Raw genomic sequence first — 23,250 nt, 5'->3', positions numbered from 1 at the left:
TACAGGAAATTAATGTGAGTGTGAATTTCTGCTGCTTTCATGAGTAGATCATTGTATTTATAAACCTAAAGATTTACTTGAAGACACCTCCTGAGCCACACAATGAATAGAAAGCTATAGAAATTACTGTATAAAAATCAGAGCTTTGTTGAATTTAAGAAGCATTTAGAAAGTATTTAATGGGTATTTAATGATTTTCTGCCTTATACTTCAGTTCAGTCACTCAGCTGTGTCTGACTCTTGTGACCCCATGCGCTGCAGCACGCCAGGCTTCCCTGTCCATCACAAGCTCCCGGAGCATGCTCAAACTCATGTCCAATAAGTCGGTGATGCCATCCAACTGTCTCATCCTCTGTTGTCCCCTTCTCCTCCTGCCTTCAATCTTTCCCAGCATCAGGGTCTTTTCCAGTGAGTCAGTTCTTTGGATCAGGTGGCCAAAGTATTGGAGCTTCAGCTTCAGCATCAGTCCTTCCAATGAATATTCAGGGTTGATTTCCTCTAGGATTGACTGATTGGATCTCCTTGCAGTCCAAGGGACTCTCGAGAGTCTTCTCCACCACAGTTCAAAAGCATTTGGCACTCAGCTTTCTTTATGGTCCAACTCTTTCACTTTCACTTCACTTTCACTTTGTCGGTAAAGTAATGTCTCTACTTTTTAGTATGCTGTCTAGGTTGATCATAGCTTTTCTTCCAAGGAAGAAACGTCTTTTAAAATTTTCATGGCTGCAGTTACCATCTGCAGTGATTTTGGAACCCAAGAAAATAAAGTCTGTCACTGTTTCCACTGTTCCCCATCTATTTGCCATGAAGTGATGGGACTGGATGCCATGATCTTCGTTTTCTGAATGTTGAGTTTTAAGCTACCCTTTTCACTCTCCTCTTTCACTTTCATCAAGAGGCTCTTTAGTTCCTCTTCACTTTCTGTCATAAGGGTGGTGTCATCTGCATATCTGAGAATATTGATGTATCTCCCTGCAATCTTGATTTCAGCTTGTTCTTCATCCAGTCTGGCATTTTACATGATGTACTCTGCATATAAATTCAGTAAGCAAGGTAACAGTATACAGCCTTGATGTACTCCTTTCCCAATTTGGAACCAGTCCATTGTTCCATGTCTGGTCCTAACAGTTAGGGCCTGCCTCTGTGATTGAGTATACAAACCTATTGTAAACTGTAACTTCTCTGTCATGTCTATAGCTGTCCTTTTCTGCTAAGTTTTTTTTTTTTCCTTGACAATAATAAAAATCTCCTCTTATGATAACCAACTGTTGCTGGAACTCCCACAACCATCTTAGTTTTGTGGCTTGGCTAAATATTGGCCTCTACTATTATAAGAACCAGAGCTTCTACCTCCCAGGTTTCCTTCCTTTGTGATTCTAGAATTTGAAGGTTTATTGTATAACTGTCAAAGTCATTGTAGCTTTCATCACCACCAAAACTACTTCCATTATTAACAAATCCACTGTTGCCATCAAGTCCACCACCAACATGGCTGCTGGCAAAGCCAACAACACTGAAGTTTCCTCCATGACCAAAATTGCCATTCCCTTGAAAACAACCTCTTCAACCGCTGCTAAAATCTTCCGAACCATTTTGCACTGGATGAGGAACTGTCCATCTCTTGCTTGCCCAGGGCTGTCCTTATTTCACAGTTACAGCTGTTCAAAAGGTTGCATTTCTGAATGACAGCCTTATCCATGGAGTTGTGGTCACTGAAGGTTACAAACACAAAGGCTGTCTTTTTGTCACTTCCCTAGTAATGATTTCAGTCATTTCATTCTTCCTATACTGCTCAGATTAATCTCTTACATGATGTTCTTCAGTCTTGTCTTCATTGCTACTGACAAAGGTCTTTTTCACAGGTAACTGGGCACCTAATCTTTGAAAACCTTCTCTGAAAAACCTTCTTTGGCTCACAGCTCTTCCATCCACCGGTGTGGCCTAGAATTCATGATGTGTCTGCTTGCACCACTGTGCCATGTGTCAGAACTCAAAGCTTGTGGAGTGCTTGGTGTCCGGATCTTCCATTACCGCCCAATCTGTGGGTGTTCCCCGTGGCTCCTCAGTCTCTCACTGCTTTTTTTTTTTTTCTTTTTTGAAGTTCATACCTTTAACCAAGAGTTTATGTGGCTCTTTGGGAGACTCAGTTAGACATTATGGCAGTAGAAAGAAGACTGTAACAATGCCCTCTCAGCTGTGGCCACAGGTAGAAACTCACTTCGTTTTTAATATCAGTGGTGATATTTTAGTTTCTAGATGTTTTTAAAATTCTTTTCAATTACCTTTTAGCTTTATCTTTTTCCTTTAAGTACTATGAACCTTATTAATGTTTATTATTCATTTTGAATTTTCTTTTATCATCTCTACACAGATTTGTTTTATAGTCTGTGTATGATAATTTTATTATCTGACATTCTTGAGTATCTGAGTCCATGGTTTATTTTTTCTGTGACTCTCAACCTTGGAGGCTTATTCTGTGGCATGTTTTGTAATTTAGATTATAAACTCAAGTTTGGGGAAGTTTTACCTGGAAGAATCCTCTGCAAGCCTGGTGGAAAATGTGACCTGCTGAGAGGTTTTGTTCTTGCATCTCTAGGCACCTCAATCTAGAATTTTTTTAAGGTTAATTTCTTGGGTAGGCAATTCCTAGAATAAGCTGTATAAATTCTAACTTCAAAATAAGATGAGAGGCTGGTAATCGTAATTAATTGAGTAATTTATCTTTCCCTACACAAATCTTAATACTTAGCAAACAGGTCCCCAGTTGATTCCCTGTGCTAGTGGTCAGATTTGTCCTTTATTGACCCTATAGCCCTTTGAAGGTTCTGACTTTATGTGGGGAAGGATTGGATACTGCGTCCTAATTCTCATTCCTCACTTCAAGAAGGCCCCAAACCTTGTTTCCCACACTGACATGACCAATCTTATAAAGAGGGCGATCAGTGAACTTCCACTGAGGCACCAAAACTTGAGTTTTCAGCTTCCTCTTTACTTTTGGCCTTTGGAACTTTCTTGTATTTGAGGATGGGTGTGGGGAGAATTCACTCACACTTTTCAGAGGATGTTTATTTTACCTTACATTGAATTTCTAGACATTTTGTAGCAAAAGGCTTCTTTGGGGGCTATTTCATCTGCCATATTATTAATATCTGAAAGATAAATCTGATTTATTTCACCTACCTTTTCAATACTGTTTCTCTAACACTGAGGAAAATACCATTTGATAGATGGTAAATTGTGCCAGATATTTGTTGAATAAATAATTGTTGAATTAAGGAATAAAGCTCAATAGTATTCATGCATTTTAAAGGAAAAGTCCCTAAGATAGTTTCTTCATCCCCAGGCAGCATTGGTAAGGGTGAGAATTTAGGCCCCATTCTAGGACAGTGAGAGGAAATGACATTTAGGGGTGAGTTGTTACCCCCACGATTGTCTATATAATCTACCTAGGGATCTTATTCTGCGATAGTTGTATAAGGAAAAATGCTTACATGTTCAAGAAATATGAAAATTGCTTTTGGACATCATCTCACTCTATTTATTGCTCCAAAAGAATGAATCACATTCTAAGCAGGATTACTTTCCCTAGATTTTATTTACTTATTTATTTTAAGGACCACCTTCTCCATGATCTCACATTTCTTAGCAGTTTTCTCACAAATTAAAATTCATATCTAGGGACAAGTTCTTTTCATCATGAATAAACATGAATGTAAATCTATTCCATACACTTTTAAAGTAATAAAAATTCTCCACCCTCTCCTCTCCCCTAATCCATTGTTTAAGATTCCATTTAGACAAAGATTCTCTCTTACTCCCCTACACTCCTCAGATATTCATGTAAAGACTTATTCTTGGTTCCCTTACATTCTGAAGAGAATTTTTTTTGCTAATTTAGCCACCATCGGAAGTAATCCCAACCACAAGGCTGGACTGAGTAAGTTGTAGATTAGAAACGAATTGGATGTCAGTTCCAATAATGTGTACTACCCCAGCTCTGCTGGACTGTTTCTAGACCAGAAGGTAGAGAAGATATCATCTGTTGTTTCTAGAACATTATCTAATGCTCTGCTGCTGCTGCGTCGCTTTAGTCGTGTCCGACTCTGTGCGACCCCATTGACAGCAGCCCACCAGGCTTCCCGTCCCTTGGATTCTCCAGGCAAGAACACTGGAGTGGGTTGCCATTTCCTTCTCCAATGCAGGAAAGTGAAAAGTGAAAGTGAAGTCGCTCAGTCGTGTCTCACTCTAGCGACCCCACGGACTGCAGCCTACTAGGCTCCTCCGTCCATGGGATTTTCTAGGCAAAAGTACTGGAGTGGGGTGCCATTGAGGGTTATACAGATCTTCCCAGTTTGCTTTATGGAGAGAAAGACCACCCATAGTTCTTGTTAAACAAGGTAAAAATGTCACTATTGCCTCTAGATGCTAATATCATATTTATAAGCACTTTATACCTTTAAAATATTTTAAAATACAGTCTTACATTTGAATACAATTCTGAAAGTTTTTTCTTGAGTACTGTTGCTAAGAAAATTTTAACCATCTCCCTATTTTAGGGTAATAAGGCAAGACTATTATGAAAAATATTTTAAAAATTGTTGACATGTTAATTCAACCTGAGTAATCAGCATTAGATAGGAATTTGATGAAAACTCTTGAATAAATCATAATCCATGTCATGTTTGAATTGATACAGAATATTTTTGAACCCTCTTCAGTTGTGGAGTCAATATCCCCCTGAGAGAGTAAATAGACTTCTTATGGCCAGAAACCTTATATTTTCTAGAAGACTTTAAGACCATTGTATTTTATTTTTTTGTTTAAAAAATTTTTTTATTATTATTATATATATGTATTTTAAATATAAATACTTGTTAGATGTGTAACTAATAGTCACTTTCTAGAAGAGCTTTTTTACATGTGACTCTACAGATGATTTGCATCTGGCTTGCACATAAATGAAATCAGAAATCCTCTGGCAGTCCACTTGTCCACTGAAAAATATGTCATGGAACCAACTAAGTAGTTTTCAGTAACCCACTGGATAGAATACTTCTTGAGGTTCTTTTTAATTTTATTTTTAATTGGAGGATAATTGCTATACAATATTACTTTGGTTTCTGCCATACAACAACGGTTTACAGGGAAGGAATGGAGGTGCAGACATAGCGAACAGACTTGTGGACACAGCAGGGGAAGGAGAGGGTGGGACAAATTGGGAAAGTAGCACTGACATATATATACTAGCTCCTTGAGTTTTAATCAAGGAGCTGGCATACTAGCGAGACCACTGGAGTGAGACTTGCAAATGAATTTTGAGTCCAGGTTCTCTCTCTTATAAGCCTTTTTATGATCTTGAGCAAATTACTAAATCTCTTTGAAACTTACCTAAAAAAAAAGAGGATAATCATATCTATATCTAAGGGTGGTTCAAAGGACTAAATCCAGCCACACATTTGAAAGTGCTTGTAAAGTAAGAAGTGAAATCTACGTGTCCCGTGTAGCCCCCCGGAAGCCTCTGGGCAAGGGCATGTCTGTCTTAGTCACTGCTGTGTTTCCAGTATGTAGCATAGAGGTTGACTCACTGGAGATGCTCAGCACAGACTGATGGAATGAATAATAATTGTTCTTCCCTGAAGATGATTCAGTGTCTTGCTTACATCACAGTTCAAAACTGTGACATTTCTTTTGTTTTCCCATGAATAAAATGAGAAGTTGGGAATAAATTATGTGTATGGTTCCTTCCAACTGTGGCATTCTGTGATTCCGTGAATTTTAGGAGAATTTGTGCTGCTCTGCTGAAATCCTATATCCATATGACAGAGCAACATAATTTTCAGAAACTGTTTAATTCTATGTCTACAGTATTCAAACCAGAGGGATCATCTTGACCCAATCAGTCAGCTCAGAAAAACATTGATAAATGAAAATCACCAGTAAATGATGGGTTAATAGCCAGAAGACATATTCAGATTCATTTGTCTGTATAGACAGTCTACTGAGTAATTCTTACTCCAGTTACTAAACACTGTAGAGGAGGAAAATTTCTCATCTGTGAATCATGAGTCTAATAAAATCTCTAAGGGCTGGTGTAAATACTTTAAAAAACACAAGCGCTTGTTATTTCATGAGAGTTATTGAGAAGATAAGGCATTGTTTATAGTTACGGCAATATATAAGAAAATTAAATCTCTACTCCTTTCTTCTTCTAGCTGTCCTCTTAGGCTGGGAATATTTGCCTTGATTAAGCACAATTCAACAGGGACAACTTAGAGTTCAAGGCCTTTCATGAAGTCTTCATTACTGTTGGAGAAAAATGGTCAAGGGGCAGATGCCAAAGTTTATGTGGGTGGGTAGACTTTTGGAGACTACAATTCAAATTTCTTTTTCTGTATTTCCTGATATTGGCTTGGCTGGTGTGCAACCTCCACCTGTAACATGAAGCCCCTAAACATTTACAGATGGGTTTGCCAAACTCCCCAGCCTCTGCCCAAGTAACTGGTACGAGCAAGCCAGCCAGTGGATACTGGATGCATCTTCATCACTGAAGCATTTGAATTGACTTTACAGGCAGTAATGTGATTCCTCTCATGCATGGAACTTAGGAAAGCCTATGATGCTATTAAGATAGGATTGTGTGGACTGCCTGGGGAAATCCAGAGCCTGTGATTGAATTACAGGGGCTTTCACAGGGTTAGTCAGTACTCGGAAATTACAAAATCAAGTTGAGTCCAAAAATAGTCTAAATGGTAGATTGATCGTGTTGATCAGATTTTACCCATGCTGTATTATCTAAAACTGGATCATAGCATGGAGGAACAGATGAAGAGTTCTTTTGTTCACCCAAGTGGTTCTCATCTGCTCTCTACTTCTTTGTGTAGCCTATATGTAAATCCAGTTTGACCCATGAAAAATTATCAAGTAAAAGAAAACAGGCTTTCCATATTCTTCCTTTAGACAGTTGTCATCCTACCCAAGTTCTCCAGTCAGCTGGGATCATGCTTCATATTGTCTATAACCAGTGTCTTTCTTCTTCCACTCTGCCCCACCTCACGTCCAGCACACGTTGGCCCTTTCCCACCTTCGTTGGCAAATGTTGGACAGCTTTCTGAATGCATTCACTTCACTAAAAATCACCCCACAAGGCTAGGGTACTTGTAATAAGGACAACTGTGTGTTTTATAATAGGCTCTTGTGTTTGTGTTCATACAATGAACAACCTGCAGCTGATGCCCACCCTGGTCTTCCACTGAAAGTTTTCACTATCTCTTGGCTTGAAACTCAGACTTCCTTCATCTTGCCAGGCCCCCATTGGACATTACCCCTCTCTGTCCTGAGAAGCTCGAAATTACTCAGCTATGTTAGGATGAGCTAGAACATTCTCACTCCTCCACCTTCCGGGTCATATTTTGGGGCTTTTTATTCCTGTGTTGTGAAACTGAGGAATCCCTAAGAAAAATTCTGCTTCCAGCTTCTAAAACCACATTATTGTTTCCCCTTGCTGACCTTTTATCCTGCCTTTGATTCCTGTCAGCAGAAACCCAGGAGCCCCGTGCTTTCCCACCCTCCCAGGACACAACAGCATAGGTCTAAGTGACCCGCAAGTCCCAGCCTGGTCATCCTGTCTCTGTGTTGGGAAGTTCTGTGACTATACCCTGTCCCAAATCTCCCTTCCCAGCTGGTCTGTTGTATTAATGCTGAGCATTAATCCCATTAAGATAAGACTCCCAAGGAGATGTTCTGTCTGACAATGGCATGAATATGTGTGACTTCATTTTAATAAGATGCCTTAAAATGCTAGATCCTCCGTTCTCAACTGGAAATTGTTTCACTGTCACCTCCCTCTCCCCCCCCCCCACCCCCCGAGGGCATCCGACAATGTTTAGAGACCCTGCCGGTTGTCGAAGGTGGGAGCAGGGGAGTTGCTCCTGGTATCCAGAGATTAGAAACCGGGGTTGCTTCTAAAGATCCTACAATGTACAGGACAGTCCCCTTGTACAAAGGCTTAGATAAAAGGGGAATTTCGTTGACAGTGTCTGGGCAAAAAATATTTGGGGGAAATGCCCTTTGAAAAACACACACAGACACATGTTTTGTGTTGCTACCTCTTCTTTAGATCATTCAAGTGTGAGAGTTTCTAGAAGGAATGATGGAACTCTAGAGGGACCAGGCGAAGCCCAACTAGGGGGCTGATCACCTTGGAGTGCTTGAAGTACTCTCAGTACTTTGCTTAGGTCACCCCAAAACATAGTTCATCAGGGAAGAGAAAATGCAGGGAGGGGCAGATTTCCCTTGCTGTGGGAGAGTTTATTTCCATTTTCTGAGCTTTTGCTGCTTATATGTTAAGTGGCACACACAGTCTGGATGCACAGATTTCAGTGAAGTCATTAGAGATCTTATATGTTTTTAATTAAGCTGAGGGGAAAAAAACAACATGTTAGCCAAGAGCAAGCACTGATACAGACAACAATAACAGAGAGAAGTTGATGGGGCGGGGTCTAGCTGCTGTGCTACCAAAGCATGCTGGTACTGAGAGGTGGTGAGCACTTAGATGACAACCCCAGGAGAACACAGGTGAACATCTGGAATAATTTCTTAATCTAGAATATATCTTACCTGTGAACTCACAAGCTAGTTATCATAGTAAAGTATGCCTTCCCTGAAAATCTTTACAGATTGAAAGACACCTGTTAATCAAGGTGTTAAGTGTGATCCCAAGAAAAGACAAGGGAATAATTTCCATAACTTCTTTTCACCAGAGGGTTTGGCAAGACTATCACGAGTTTAGAATAACAATGTCAACACCGAAAATTCGCTTTAATGTGTTTTGATTTCACAGAAAATGTAGACTTGTAAATAACAATAGTTCTTTGTAACAGTCTGCCTGACACTTTTATTAGCTTTTGGACATGGGAGGTTTGGCTAAACAAGAATCTATGTGAATATCAGGGGAAAAAAAAAACTAGATCTTGAACAATGATGATTTAGAAAAATAATGATCATGTTGGGCTTTGCAAGCCACCTGTCACCTTGCTGATCCCCAGAAAAATGTAAAGAACATTCTCATGGATGAGTGAAAGTTTTCTCTGCCTAGGTAAGGAGGAGGTTAGAATCAGCACGCCTTAGTTGTCAGCTTACACCAGCAGACCGCTTTGCAGAAGGTCAGTGCAGACCTGACAAGAGCAGTTTACGGGCTTTGGAACTGGGAGGTCTATTTGTTGACAGTGCAACTCTTGCTCTTAAGATAAGGAAACTCAGGTTGAAGTACAGTAAATAGACAAAAGAACGGTTCTGGTCCATTGGATACCTCTCTGAGCCTTTATTTTGAGAGTGGGCAAGAGGGGAGATGAATGTTCTTTAGCTGAGCAAGACATCAGCCCTGGGCCAGCCTTTAATAAATGAGAAGTAATAACAATATCCTGGCCTGAAAATACCATCAAACCCAAGCACATGTACAGTCACGTTGGCTGTCCCAGAGAGAGAGAGGCCTGCTGTAGGTCTTGTAGAGTCAATGTAAGATTCTTTAATAAGTTAATAAGGCCGAGAAATGCCGATGTGACGTTAGATTTTTCTGACTTTAAAGCTACCTTCTTTGAAAAAGAAATATGATACCTGATGTTTTCAAGCTTTGTAATGACTCCTATAAAAAGGCAAGTGGTTGTGACAATTGAAAACATCTCTTGAAATTAACATTGGCAGCTGGGAGCAGAGCTGGACACCAGGTATGGACAGCTGAGCAATGGCCTGAGGCTCAGGGCCTCCAGATGCCTAGAAGTCAGTGCTGGGAGGGGACGGGCGCAGCAGCAGCAGGAGGCTGGGGGCTACCCACCAGAGCTGAAAAAGCCACACTCCACCATTGCCAGACTCAGCTGGTCTCTTGGCAATAGTTACCTGGCTCTTTCCTTCTCACTTCTCCTCCCATGATCAGGCCACGTGCAGATTAAATTGCCATTTTTGGTGGATCTTCTGGGATGCTGTGTCCAATCTAGTGACACCCATCTAGTGACTGTAAGGCAGAGCAGATGGGCAGTGTTCTACACCTTGGGGTGCTTGTACCTCTCCTCCCATCCTGAAGCAACTGTGGTCCAGTAACAGGTCAGGGTCCCCATCCCCAAGGGGCACAGAGCCAGAGCCAAGTGTGATCATGGCTCCAGGGATGCTCGTGCTTGAGTTTAAGCCATTTAAGGAGATAAATTTGTCTCTCCTTTTCTTTTCTTTTTAATATTTATTTATTTAGCCACTCTGGGTTGTAGGTTGTGGCACGTGGGATCTTTGTTTTGGCACACGGGATCTTTGTTTCAGCACATGGGATCTTTGTTTCGGCACGCGGGATCTTTAGCTGTGGCCTGTCAACTCTTCAGTTATGACGTGTAGGATCCAGGTCCCTGACCAGAGTTCAAACCTGGGGCCCCTGCACTGGGAGCACAGAGTCTTAGCCCCTGGGCCACAGGGAAGTCCCTAACTGGCCTCTTAAAGCAAGGTGTTAATGCTCTCAGAGTGACCATCCAGGACGCTGTAACTAGAATGCACCTTGACAAAGGGTGTTCACAGAATACAAAGATCAGTTGGCACCACAAGCAAACGAAAAGACATGATCTTGGGCTTAGAAAACTTCCATTTCTAATACGATTTTTTTATTGAGGGGAAATTCATAAGGGGATTTGACCTGAATGGAGTCTCTCATTGTTTTATTTTGGGTAATCCATGCCATATATTCCCTTAAAAGCCTGGATAATCAAGAGTTTAGTATCTTTTAGAGTCATGAAACATTGATACTTTACCAAGTGTTAGAAAAAATGAGTTTGAAATTAACTTCACCTTTTAAAAAATTTGGAGAATTTCCCCCAAAGAATGGAGATTTTCTCTTTCATAAGTAAAAGCCGGTAAAAATATTTCACTCTCTTATTTTGCCCTCCACAGTGGCTTAATCTACTGCTGCTTGAGAAGGTTGCCGTAGTCTCTCTTACAAATTAGGACAATTTATGTAGCAAGAGGCAATTTATGAGCAAGGGAACATGGACATGCCTTGTCCCCTTGTTCCTTATCATGAAGGATACATTTCAGCATAAAAAGAAAGTCAGATCTAAACATGCCATGGATAAACAAACAATGAACATCCCCTCAAGATGTTAAAATTGCTTAGAATCTACCAGGTTAATTCGGAGACAAACTAGTTTCATTTAAGAGATAAAGTGCCTAACTTTCTTGAAGACTTTGAGTGTGTTTCTGTTTGTAGGAGCATCAGGGTAATGACTGGTATTTCTGTAGATCCCTTTACATCTTTTGATCTCAGTTTTTCCAGGTACAAGCTGAGGGGAACTAAAATGTCCTCCCAAATCCTTTCTATGTCTAACTATATCCATAGATTTATGACTTCACAATTTATCCAGCAGGAAAAGAGGTGCTGATGGTTCAAGCATCAGTGTAACCAAGACTGAGTCCCACTGCTTGGCCTCCCACGAGACCCCCAGGCCCACATTGGACCCAGAGCAGCCACCATAACACTTTACTCCTTCCCTCTAAATCCACAGAATAAAAAGAAGGAATAGCCACTTTGGAAAAATTAGATGGTAAAGCATCTGCCTACAATGCGGGAGACCCAGGTTCAGTCCCTGGGTTGGGAAGATCCTCTGCAGAAGGAAATGGCAACCCACTCCAGTACTCTTGCCTGGAAAATCCCATGGACAGAGGAGCGTGGTAGGCTACAGTCCATGGGGGCACAAAGAGTCAGACATGACTGAGCGACTTCACTCTTTTTTAGGATTTGGCAGTGAGGGCAAAGAGATGAATCCTGTCATTTTTGAGAAGGGTGATTGCAACCATGAAATTAAAAGAAGCTTACTCATTGGAAGGAAAGTTATGACCACTAGACAGCATATTAAAAAGCAGAGACATTACTTTGTCAACAAAGGTCCATCTAGTCAAGGCTATGGTTTTTCCAGTAGTCATGTATGGATGTGAAAATTGGACTATAAAGACAGCTGAGTGCCAAAGAATTGATGCTTTTGAACTGTGGTGTTGGAGAAGACTCTTGAGAGTCCCTTGGACTGCAAGGAGATCCAACCAGTCCATCCTAAAGGAGATCAGTCCTGGGTGTTCATTGGAAGGACTGATGTTAGAGCTGAAACTCCAATACTTTGGCCACCTGATGCGAAGAGCTGACTCATTTGAAAAGACCCTGATGCTGGGAAAGATTGAGGGCAGGAGAAGGGGACGACAGAGGATGAGATGGTTGGATGGCATCACCAACTCAATGGACATGAGTTTGAGTGAACTCCGGGAGTTGGTGATGGACGGGGAGGCCTGGTATGCTGCAGTTCATGGGGTCGCAAAGAGTCAGACACGACTGAGGGACTGAACTGAAACTGAAGGGGCAAATATCATTATGACAAAACACTCCATAAGGTTGCTATCTATAAGCCTTGGTCTAAATGTCCTGTCTAAAGCAAGGACAGAGAACGTGAAAGCCAAAATATCCAAGGATGAGCAGCATCAGTGATTTGACACAAGATGCCTGAAGGGAACCATCCTGTTAGTTAGCGTCGCTGTGTGAAGAGATCACATTTAGATCTAGACGCTAACTGGACAGGGCAGAAGGAGTACCTTCATGTATTTCACCTTTCTTTCATCTGATACATTAAGTAGGGCAGGCAGCCTCTCCAATTCCCCTGGATGTCAATTTTTGGTTTAGGGCAGAAGCCCACCACAATTTGCTTATTGATGTTTCCATAATTACAGCTGGGTCCCTTAACTATAGTCTCCAAGTTATAATTTGTTTGCAATATAATACACTAGAGTTACCAACTTCATAAGCAAAGTTATGTGTCATTTGCTTTAGGTTAGGGTATCTTGTCGTCATATAAACATCAAATAACACAGTTAAACATGACAGGTCTTTAACGGTGTGCTTGAAGGGAGATGAGTACTGGCTGATGCTCCCTTGTGTATGTGGACAACTTTTAGGCATCTGCTTATGGTAGAGGTTGTCTGGGCATGACTGCTTTGGAAACCTCTCTGTCAGCAATTTGGTTCCCTGGTCTTGTCATTTCAAAAGTGTTCATTTTCAAAGCCATTTCAGTTACAAAATTCCATGGGCCACAGGCATCACACCAAGTAGGAATTTTATTCCCCACTTTCCCCCTTATCATGTTGTACAGACACATTTTCTAACCTTCCACTCTCTACGCTACTTCCCTCCATCTTCACCCAGTACTTACAGAATACTGCCAGATCATAAGTCTCCTTTTTAATTCTCTTCAAATCTCATTCCCTAAAAGGTTCTTTATATTGAGTGGACAGTAATGCAAAGCAGTCACTTTCTGAGGCTTTTGCTATTGCACAGATTCCAAACTGTACCAATGGACAACAGACCCACCTTGTCACATCAGATTTTAATATGGCAACAAATGCCTTGAAATACATGCATTTGAAACCTGAAGTTTATTGAAAGCCATTTTTCTCCAGCCAATTACCGATTGATTACCCCAGAGGTAGCAGGCTGTGAAAATCACTTTATCAGGCAAAAGCCTTGCTTGGTCTTTTCAAGAATTAAAGTTAAATCAGTGGGGACTGATTCTGCTTTCTTTACTTTACCCTCCAGAGAGAAGTATAGAATTTCTTAACTGTGAACATTTGTTGAAAAACACAGAGGAAGCTCATTTGAGACACTTTTTCTCTCTAGTCATCTGCTCTAGAAAGAGGAAATGTTGAGGGGGGTGGAAACAGTGACCTGGCCCCTCCGCTCCTCTAACAACCTGTTGTGACCAGGAAGAGACATGTCCCAGGATGCCAGAAGTCAGAGAAAATAGGGAAGACTTAGTGTGCAGTGTGTGGCCCCTGTCCTGGCCCCCCAGGGAGGGGGAAGGGGCTTCTGTGCCTCAGGAAGTATCTCCCAGAGAGAACCCAAAGGCCCAGCATCCTTGCAGATCCAATGGAGTCCTTGCGGGAGGGAAGCTGGATGATAGCCTCCACTGGGGTCATGTCGGAGCAGCCCAGTCGGGGCTCTTCGGGGCCTTGCACGTGTGCACGTCCAGGGCCTCCACGCAGTCCTGGCAGCGCACGGCACAGCACCAGTGGAACTTACACTCACACTTGGTCTTCCGGGTAATGTGGGAGGTGTCGTAGCCTCTGCCACAGCACATGACTTCGCAGCTGTCCATGCCCCGGGAAGTCAGGTTGCACACACGGCCCGCTGTACCCAGGGAGCCTGGAAGACAGGTCAGGGCATGTTACTGAATTAGCATGGGTGGAATACAGCATTCTTCTGAAGGAAGGGTTCCGAGATCATCCTCCAGGACTGGGCCCCGATGCCACCTCACCACAGCCCAGGGCTGGACCACGCAGCGCGTGTCAGCCTCGGAGGCAATGGCAGCAAGGGCCACATCCAGGAAGGATGGACATGAAGCCCTGGGGCTGTCCTGGGCATCTTGACTCCAGCACTGCCACTGTAAGTTGGATGGACTTTTCTGCTTACCCTTACCCAGCCTTGGACTGATGGGTCACTGGATGGCCAAGGCCAGATCAGAATGAAAGAAGGACCTGTCCTGATCCTCCCTCTCCTGACCTTAAACTGCACTAAGGAAGCAGTGGCCAAAGTTAGCTCTCTTGGAATCTGTCAGGGTATGGACCTCTTGCAAGGGAGGAGATTCTGCCTCCCTGGACCTGATTACACTGGCTTCTAGGAAAGGTTAGAGAGCTCTGCTTGCTGAAGGGGATGTGTGGGCACCATTTGTGTAAGGCCTTGAGGAGGGAGCCATGCTCAGCCTGGTTTATCTTTTGTGTGTTGGTCTAGTGGGCCATTGAGATGTGTGTGAGATACCTGGTTGAAGACAGGATTCTAGGTCTTTGATAAACAAAACTGGTATAAAAAGCCTGTTAGAAATGACTGGTGGACATTGTCTTCGTTATTTAGGATGATGCTTGCTACATGGCAATTCATATTTATGTATTTGTTTCTCCAAGAATCTCAAAGATAGGAAGCCTCTTAATTGTTCTTTTCATGGGGAAGCACTCAGAACTCTTTTACAGGAGTGCTATCAGACAGCAGAACCAAGGGTAGCGGACATTTGTAGAGCCTGCTCAGCTCATAGTGATCCTTTGTGCTCAGAGCAGGGCGCCTGGCAGCAATGTAAGCAACGTGAGTCTTCTCTGTCAGCAGCAGGTGACTGGGCCAGGGGTGGGCACTGACTTGAACTGGGCCACTCGGGTAGATTTCCCTGAGGATTTGTGCTTCCGATGGAGACAGTACAAACTCCAAGTGTAAACTCGGTAGCTGTTGGCAGCTGTGTACCATGATGTGGTCTGTGGGTGAGAAGACATCACACAGACAAGACGAGACAGACGTCCAGAGACAGTGAGGACAAGACATGGAATGAGAACGCTGCCCAGATGCTGGACTGTTTTCTGGACGTTTCTCTCGGAGGTCTGGCTGCATTCCAGCCTTTGGATTCCTAGACACCCTGTATCCTTGTAATAAATTTCCCCTTTTAGCGTAAACCACTCAAGTTTCTATTACTTGTGATTGACAATCCTATATAATCTACAAACCTAGAGAAGCTAAACTCTTACTGAAAAACTAAACAAAACAAAAACTTTTATCAGGATGAAAAAGACAGTGACTTCATTTTCCATTGCTCCGTTATTTAACTAGGAATTTCTCCCTCTTTATAACTCCTCCGGTGCCTCGTGACTCTTTATCACATTCCACCCTGTGTTCCAATTATCTATATAAATGTCATGTTGCCCTGCCTGTCAAGAATGACCAGAGAAGCAGCCAGGTTCAAGCAGGGCATGAGGTCAAGAAGAAGAGTAGGAGGGGCAGGACTTGCTCTGCGTGATCAGGCCACTGACCGCAGGAAGACAGGCAGGGGAATTTCATAAGGACAGGAAGGATGGCAAAGGGCTGGGGTCAGGGTGGCGGGTGGGTCAGCCAGGGATGGCTCGGAGCCTACATCATGCTGAAGAAGCAAAGGGTTAGAAGAGACAGCAGCCAGATTCGGGGCGACCATCAGGACAGTACTCAGAATTACTGTGCAGAAAGGACTCACTGCCAAATGCTGCCTCTTAACAGCACACCCATTTATTTACTTAGTGGGTGAATAATTTAGTGAATGCAAATGTGTAAGACATTGTGTGGCTACTTGGGGTTTTGGTGGTGATGATGAGGAAATAAAATAATTAGGATTTTAGTTCAGTTCTGATTCACAGGAAACTCATAATACAAGGAAGAGATAAATATGTAAAGAGGTATTTCCATTACTTCAAGATAACTGCTCCATTTGCTGAAGACTTTCTATAGCCAATGGTAGGGTTTTGTGAAAATAGCACCATAAAGCTCAAGACAATAGAGTGAGGTTATTTAGGGCTTGGACAGATCAGGGTTCAAATCCTAGCTTTACCATGTATGACTGTGTGACCTTGGGTAAATTAAGTAAGATAAATTACTTAATCTCATTAAGCTTCAGTTTCCTCCCATGCAAAATTGGGATAAAAACAGTTCCTTCCTCAGGGGCTGTGGTGAGGATGGAATGAGATTATGCTTGGAGGCGCCTGGCATAATAAGTGCTCAATAAATGTTAACCGTTCATTCACTTGGGCCCAGATGGTAAAGAAATTCCCTGCAATGCAGGAGACTTGGGTTCAATCCCTGGATGGGGAAGATTCCCTGGAGAAGGGAATGCCTACCCACTCCAGTATTCTTGCCTGGAGAATCCCATGGACAGAGGAGCCTGGCAGGCTACAGTTGATGGGGGTCACAAAGAGTAAGACACAGCTGAGTGACTAACACTTCACTTCATTCATTCACTTAACGAGTGTTTAACAAAAGTGCCTACTATGTGCTAGGCCTAGTTCTGGGAGCTTGAGCTGTGTCAATGAACAAAACAAAGATCCTGCCTGCTTTGAGGAGTTTATGTTCTAGGGAGAGTGCATGAAGCATATTATCATAATGATATTTATTAATATTAATAGTAGCGAACAGGATCAGAAAAGGAGCTGTTAATGGTTTTGTAGAGGAGGTGGCATTAGATATAAGACATGAAGGATGAATAGAAGATTGAAGGGAGAATGGGGTGACAGGCCTTTCTGGCAAGAGAGAACCTCCCAGTAGAAACTTGGAGGTCAAGTACACAAGAGACTGTGTAGATTCAACGTGACCGAGGCAGAGGTTGCATGTTAGGCAACAAACACGGAAAGGGAGGTTGGAGCCAAAGAGTCTTCCTGCTTTGCTACAATTAGGACTTTATTGCATGGTGGGCGGTGAGCCAGTCCAGATTTTTATTCAGAGAAAAATATGTCAAAATGATAAATCTGAAAGAGTGGCTTGGGGCAGGGTGGTGTCTTGAGTCCTTTGGATCAGTCCAGGCAAGAGATAATGAGTGGGGGCAGAAGACAAATGCATGAGGTGTTAAAGGGGAAGGATCACTGGGTCTTGGTGACTCACTGGATTAAAGGACGAGTTGTAGGGGGTGATAATGTGTCAAGTAGGAAAAGACTGAAAACTGTTCATTCGGTTCAACAGTAAGGGAGGCAACTAGTGTGCTTTAATGAGAGCTGCCTCTGGGGCAATATGCGAGGGCGCAGTGGGGAGGAAAGGCCGGGTGGGGACCGAGAAGCTTGATGATGAAGTGAAAGGAGCGGTGTGCCTGGAGTTCCCTGGTGGACCAGCGGCTAAGACTCTGTGCTCCCAGTGCAGGGGGCCTGGGAACCAGATCTCACATGCTGCAGCCAAGAGCTTGTGTGCCACAATAGAGATCCCACACGGCACAACTAGACCCAGTGCAGCCAAAGAGTACATTCAGAAAGAGAAAATACTAATAAAAAAAGAAGTGATGAGGCTGAAGACGGGACTTCAGGGCGACTTCAGGCCGGCAGGTTGATTGGCAGTTTGTTGTGCAGCAGCACGCATCTGATGCACCGTGCGTGGGTGCTCGTTATATAAAGCGCAAATGGGGAAACTATGCTATTAGAGGTCAGGGTAGTCACGTCTTTTGGTGGGTTATGGTGAAAAGAGGCGCAAAGGAGACTTCCAGAATACTATTCTCTTCAAGTTCCTGATCTGGGCACATATTAGTAATACCCAGAGGTGCTTCTTTGAGAATTCACTGAGCTGTACATGTGGGATACATGCACTTTGCAGTATGAGAAAAGAGAAAGGGGAAGAGGAAGAGGAGGCAGAGGAAGCAGCAGCTGAGCCACATGTGCAAAGACGTGGAAATGTGTGAGGAGCAGAAGGGTGTTCACTTCGGTGAGAAGGTAGCGCTCAAACGGCAGTGGCCGGAGATGAGCCAGTCAGGTGGGCAGAAGCTGCCTGGGAAAGACCTTGTGTCTCAGGCTCAGGAGTTTGCATGTTAGCCAAGGGCAGTGGGTGCTCCCTAAAAGGGTGACGTGATCTGATTTGCATTTCAGAAGAATCACCAGGGGTGACTGGATTGCAGGGGGCCAGGGTGAAGGCCAGGAGACAAGTTAGAAACCAATGAAACTCTGGGCAGGACATGATGTGGCTTGGACGGAGACAATGGTGTGCGAATGGGAGAGGCTAACAGACTCGAGAGATGCTGAGGAGGAGCATCTCAGGATGTGCGGGCTGACTGGACCAACAGGTGAGAGGGTTTCTCAGAGGTGGGGAACACCTGGGATGGGCAGGCTTTGAGGAGAGATAACGGGCTTAGTTTGCAGCATGTCGAGTTGGCTGTGAATGTGGCCCATCCAGGTAGGAATGGTCACTAAAAATCCTCTGGGACTCAGGAGAGAGGTCAGGATGGAGACACGGATTAGGACATCTTTTGCTGAATGGCAACTGAAGCCCGGGGTATGAACGAGACCCCTAGTAGGTGTGAAAAGTGTTCTCACCTGCCGTCCACAGGAGACTCAGAATTTTTACCTTTTTTGTGTTTTGTTCATAAGCCCTGCACACTGATAAACATTCCTCACTTCTGCTGATATGCTGTTATCAGAATATAAATCCATTAAAATGCAGTTCGAATTCTTTACCCACTTTGGGGTTGTGGGGCACAGGGGCCAGGACAGAGAGACAAAATGTCTCCTTCCTGAATCAGACTGTGGCCTTTTACTGACATCACACGCGGTGGTCGTCCCCTGGTGGCTTGCGAGCATAAGGGGGTCTACGCTGGTGGTCTAGCTCAGCCTTGAGTAATGGCCCTGGTGGGCTTTGTTCCCCAAATGCAGCAACTGGACTAGACTCCATCTGGACAGACGGCTACTCAGTGAAGGAATCTCCACATCGTCCAAACTCTGAGAGGAGCAGACAGAGCGATGGCCACTGGCAAGAGCTAAACTCAGAAGTGGTTTCAGAAAAAGAGACAGAGACTCTGGCACTGAGTTGTCTCAGCAGTTCAGTGTTTAGCTACAGAATGCTGGAAAACACTGAGACTCTGAACAGAAGGTTGAGAGTTGCTGATGTGAGAGTGCTGTGAGGTTGCAGCCCGGAGCGGCCACAGACCTTCTGGGGGATGAGCAGCACCAGGACAGGCCGGCTGAGGGGAAGGCGGAGCCGCCTAGCAACAGACTGCCAACCGCTCTGCTTTGGGCTTTGGATCTCATTAGATCTGAAGACTGTAGGGAGGAAGGGAAGTTCTGACACTTGCTGTAATTTGGGCAGAAGATATGATTGGAGGACATCACTGACTCAATGGACAAGCTGCTGCTGCTGCTGCTAAGTCGCTTCAGTCGTGTCCGACTCTGTGCGACCCCGTAGACGGCAGCCCACCAGGCTCCCCGTCCCTGGGATTCTCCAGGCAAGAACACTGGAGTGGGTTGCCATTTCCTTCTCCAATGCATGAAAGTGAAAAGTGAAAGTGAAGTCGCTCAGTCGTGACTCTTAGCGACCCCATGGACTGCAGCCTACCAGGCTCCTCCAGCCATGGGATTTTCCCGGCAAGAGTACTGGAGTGGGGTGCCATCGCCTTCTCCGCTCAATGGACGTAAGTTTGAGCAAACTTCAGGCAATAGTGGAGGACAGGGAAACCTGGAGTGCTGCAGTCCATGGGGTTGCAAAGTCACACGTGACTTAGTGACTGAATAACAACAGAGCTATGTCATCAAAACCCTGAAGAGAGCATTTGCCAGAGTGCAGAGCTATATAAAACTTGTTGGTATTGTTTTCCTGTATCAAAATTAGAATAAGGACTTAGTATGATTGACAGCAGTAGGCCTCTATTGTCTTCGGGACCTCCCATTACTCTTTCAAGACAGAAAACATCACCATCACCATCATCCTTAGAAAGAATCAAGACTATGCATTTGTGCATGTGTGTGTGGGAGAGTGAGCTCAAGTGTATGAAAAGGAGTCACTGAGTTATATGATCTGACTCCTTGTTTAGTTCTGAATACTTGGGACATATATTTTAGACTTTTATTCTAAATTATATACCAACTTATTAAATAATGAGTCACTCATTACATGATCTGATGACCCCTGCCTGGGCCACAAATAAAACCAGCTATGCTACCAGATTTAAGCCCAAAAGGGCCGGTTTTTACATTTTCAAAGCCAGATAGAGCTGAAGTTCATCCATCCTTTCTTTTCTCCTCTCTTTTACCCCTTTTCTTCTTTCTTTTTTTTCCCCCTCTACATTTTTTCTTATCCTCTTTCTCTTCTTTTTGTTCATAACTGGGGCCAATATTTAACTTTTACAGGCCAGGCCCTGTGATAAGCCTTTGCCTGCATTATCTCATTTAATACTCATAAGTACTTACAAAGTAGGTACTGTTATCATCACTGTTTTGGAAATGAGGAAAGAGAAGGTCAGGGAGGTTAAGTGATCACACGGCAAGCAGGTGGCGGGGTCAGAATTTGGAGAAGGCGTATCCGAGCCCAGAGACGGAGGTCTGGACCTTGTGATTGGGCCTCATGTCCCCCCAGAAAATAGGAAATAGGCCCCAGAAAGCTGGCTCATGTGTAACAGTATGTGATCAGTGCTTTACCTATTTCCTGCTCTCTCCCTTCATTATTTTATCAACTGATGAACTTGCAAAGGTCCTGACATATAGCTCTTTTGGAGGGGAACTTTTTCTCCAGCACATGATATGTCATTGACAATTAAGACATATAGTTATGTAAGAAAGTAAAGAAGGCTGGTTAGCATGCTACTTATAGCTTATGCTGCATTCTTCCTTTATAATATTCCTGTTGAATTCCTGTCACCTTTTTGAGGAAATAGACGGACTGATTACTTTGTAATAGCAGGGTATACATCTCTAAAACATGTGTGCCCTCAAGGGGGTTCTAATGTATGTCACTGATGTGACTGAGACTCTGGGAGGAGCGTCTCTACGCTGAATTCTCTGGTTTAGAAAAGCCTGTATCATCAACTGGGCTTCCCCAGTGGGTCAACGGTAAAGAATCCACCTGCAATACAGGAGATGCAGGAGACACGGGTTCGATCTCTGGGTCCAGAAGATCCCCTGGAGGAGGGCATGACGACCCACTCCAGTATTCTTGCCTGGAGAGTCCCACAGACAAAGGAGTCTGGTGGGCTGCACTCCAAGAGTCAGACAGGACTGAAGTGGCTGAGCACGAGACAGCATCAACTTGCATCTCACTAAAATGAAATGGCATCACTTGATCACTTACCTAACTCTTCTCAGACTTCATTCTGAGATTCTCCGTGCCATTTCCAAATGCCAAATTGGTCACATATTTGCATCATACAAAGTCTACAACAGCCTGTGTGGCTGGCTCTAAAAATCCTTCAAAGGAGAAATTTTAAAAATGTTTTTGAGTAATGGCCCTAATATCAGCCTCCCAAACTGATATGCTAAAAGGATAAACATATATTTAGATGCTTCAGATTTGATATGCTTATTTAAAATATTATTTACATTGCTTTATAGTGTTATTTCTTACTACACTTTGATTTACTCAGTTCACTGAACAGAAGTGCCAAGTTGGAAACTCTTTTCCCTGACTTCCCTTTGCTTTAGGTTTGTGAAATATGCCCAGATGTATGGCCTGCTAGGTACAGATCTCAGTGCCCAGAGTGGTGCAGAACGCAGGCCCAGGAGACCCATCGTCTTCACACTACGCCATAGTCAGACCATCTGCCTGGAGTCAGTGCCCGGGAGATCCAGGCTGTCTACAACCATGGGAGGGTGCAGGTTCCAGCCAGATCCACCTCTCTCCTCCCACAGGTGTTGTCCTCATCCTGACCCACACAAGAGCTCACAAACCCGTGAGGGAAAAGGATAAAGAATTGGAGCTTCTAAATTGTGTAAGTTTGGGACCACATAACACACCTTCGGTGGAGCAAGGCTGAAGGAACATTACAGAATCAAGCATGCCATCCCCAGAGCTATAAAATTAATAATGGAGTCAGGGTTCCCAGCACAGAAACACTTCTGTCTCCACTGACATGCATCTTCCTGACAGCAGAGGAGGATGGGGGGCTTGTGCTAATAGTTCCCAGACCCACACCTCAGGGACCTGGAGGAAGGGCGCTTTCTCTATCTCTCTCTGGATGGGTCTGTATCTCTGGAAATTCCTGCCCTCCAGGCTGACAGAAGCCCATATGTTGACCATTAGGGCATAAAGCAAGATTCGCTTAAGCCCGTCATCCAATAGGCTGTTTCTCCTCTGGCTGACTTACATGTTGTCATTCACAACACAGATTTATCGAGGGAAGAAAAGAATGTTAAAGAGCACATGTTAGAGGCCGCACATTCATCTGCTTGGAAGGCTTCCCCCTTCCTTGCATCAAGGATCGTAAAGCTACAGCCGGGACAATGTCTCTCCACTTATCTCAAGGCATTTTATTCAGCATTCTCATAATCACTAGGAAAGGTTTGACTGGCACAGGAAAGAGCGTCCCATTAAATTAGCGAATCCTATCCTAGAATTAAAGTTGTTGAGTCAGACTCTTCAAGGTTTTATCTGGCGCTAACTAGCCTAAGCCAAGTTTATTTCCTAACACCCTCCACCCACACCCTCATCAAGCTGACTCCTCACTGTCCTACTGAAGTGACTTTCTGATGTCACAGCCATGTAGACTATTAGAGAGTTACCCTCACCTGCCGCGCGGGACTTTCCCCTCACTCCTTTAGACTGAAAGTCTTCCCACCCCTCAAGACTCAGGGCCTACTTCAGCACCTTACATCAAGCACTCTCTGTCCGCTCCAAGCTCACCTGGACCATCTTCCCAAGTCCTGTAATGTTAGCACATCAGGCTGTAGGGCTCATACACTGTTTTGAAATGTTTGGTGATTTCTCATACATCTTGTTCCCTAAGGACTGCA

The 23,250-nt window shown here is 43.7% G+C and overlaps 1 protein-coding gene across 1 annotated transcript in view; it reads right to left on the bottom strand.

Moving 5' to 3' along the window:
* Positions 1-13,104: 13,104 nt before the first annotated feature.
* Positions 13,105-23,250, bottom strand: part of WNT2 (Wnt family member 2) — a 44,371-nt gene continuing 34,225 nt past the window's right edge. Inside the window, exon 5 of the mRNA XM_061414027.1 lies at positions 13,105-14,206. Coding sequence (XP_061270011.1) covers positions 13,977-14,206 — 230 coding nt within the window. The 3' untranslated portion in view covers positions 13,105-13,976. The remainder of the gene's footprint in view (positions 14,207-23,250) is intronic.

Source organism: Bos javanicus, chromosome 4 (assembly GCF_032452875.1).
Source record: "Bos javanicus breed banteng chromosome 4, ARS-OSU_banteng_1.0, whole genome shotgun sequence".
NCBI lineage: Eukaryota > Metazoa > Chordata > Mammalia > Artiodactyla > Bovidae > Bos > Bos javanicus.
This window is presented reverse-complemented; position numbering and strand designations above follow the sequence as displayed.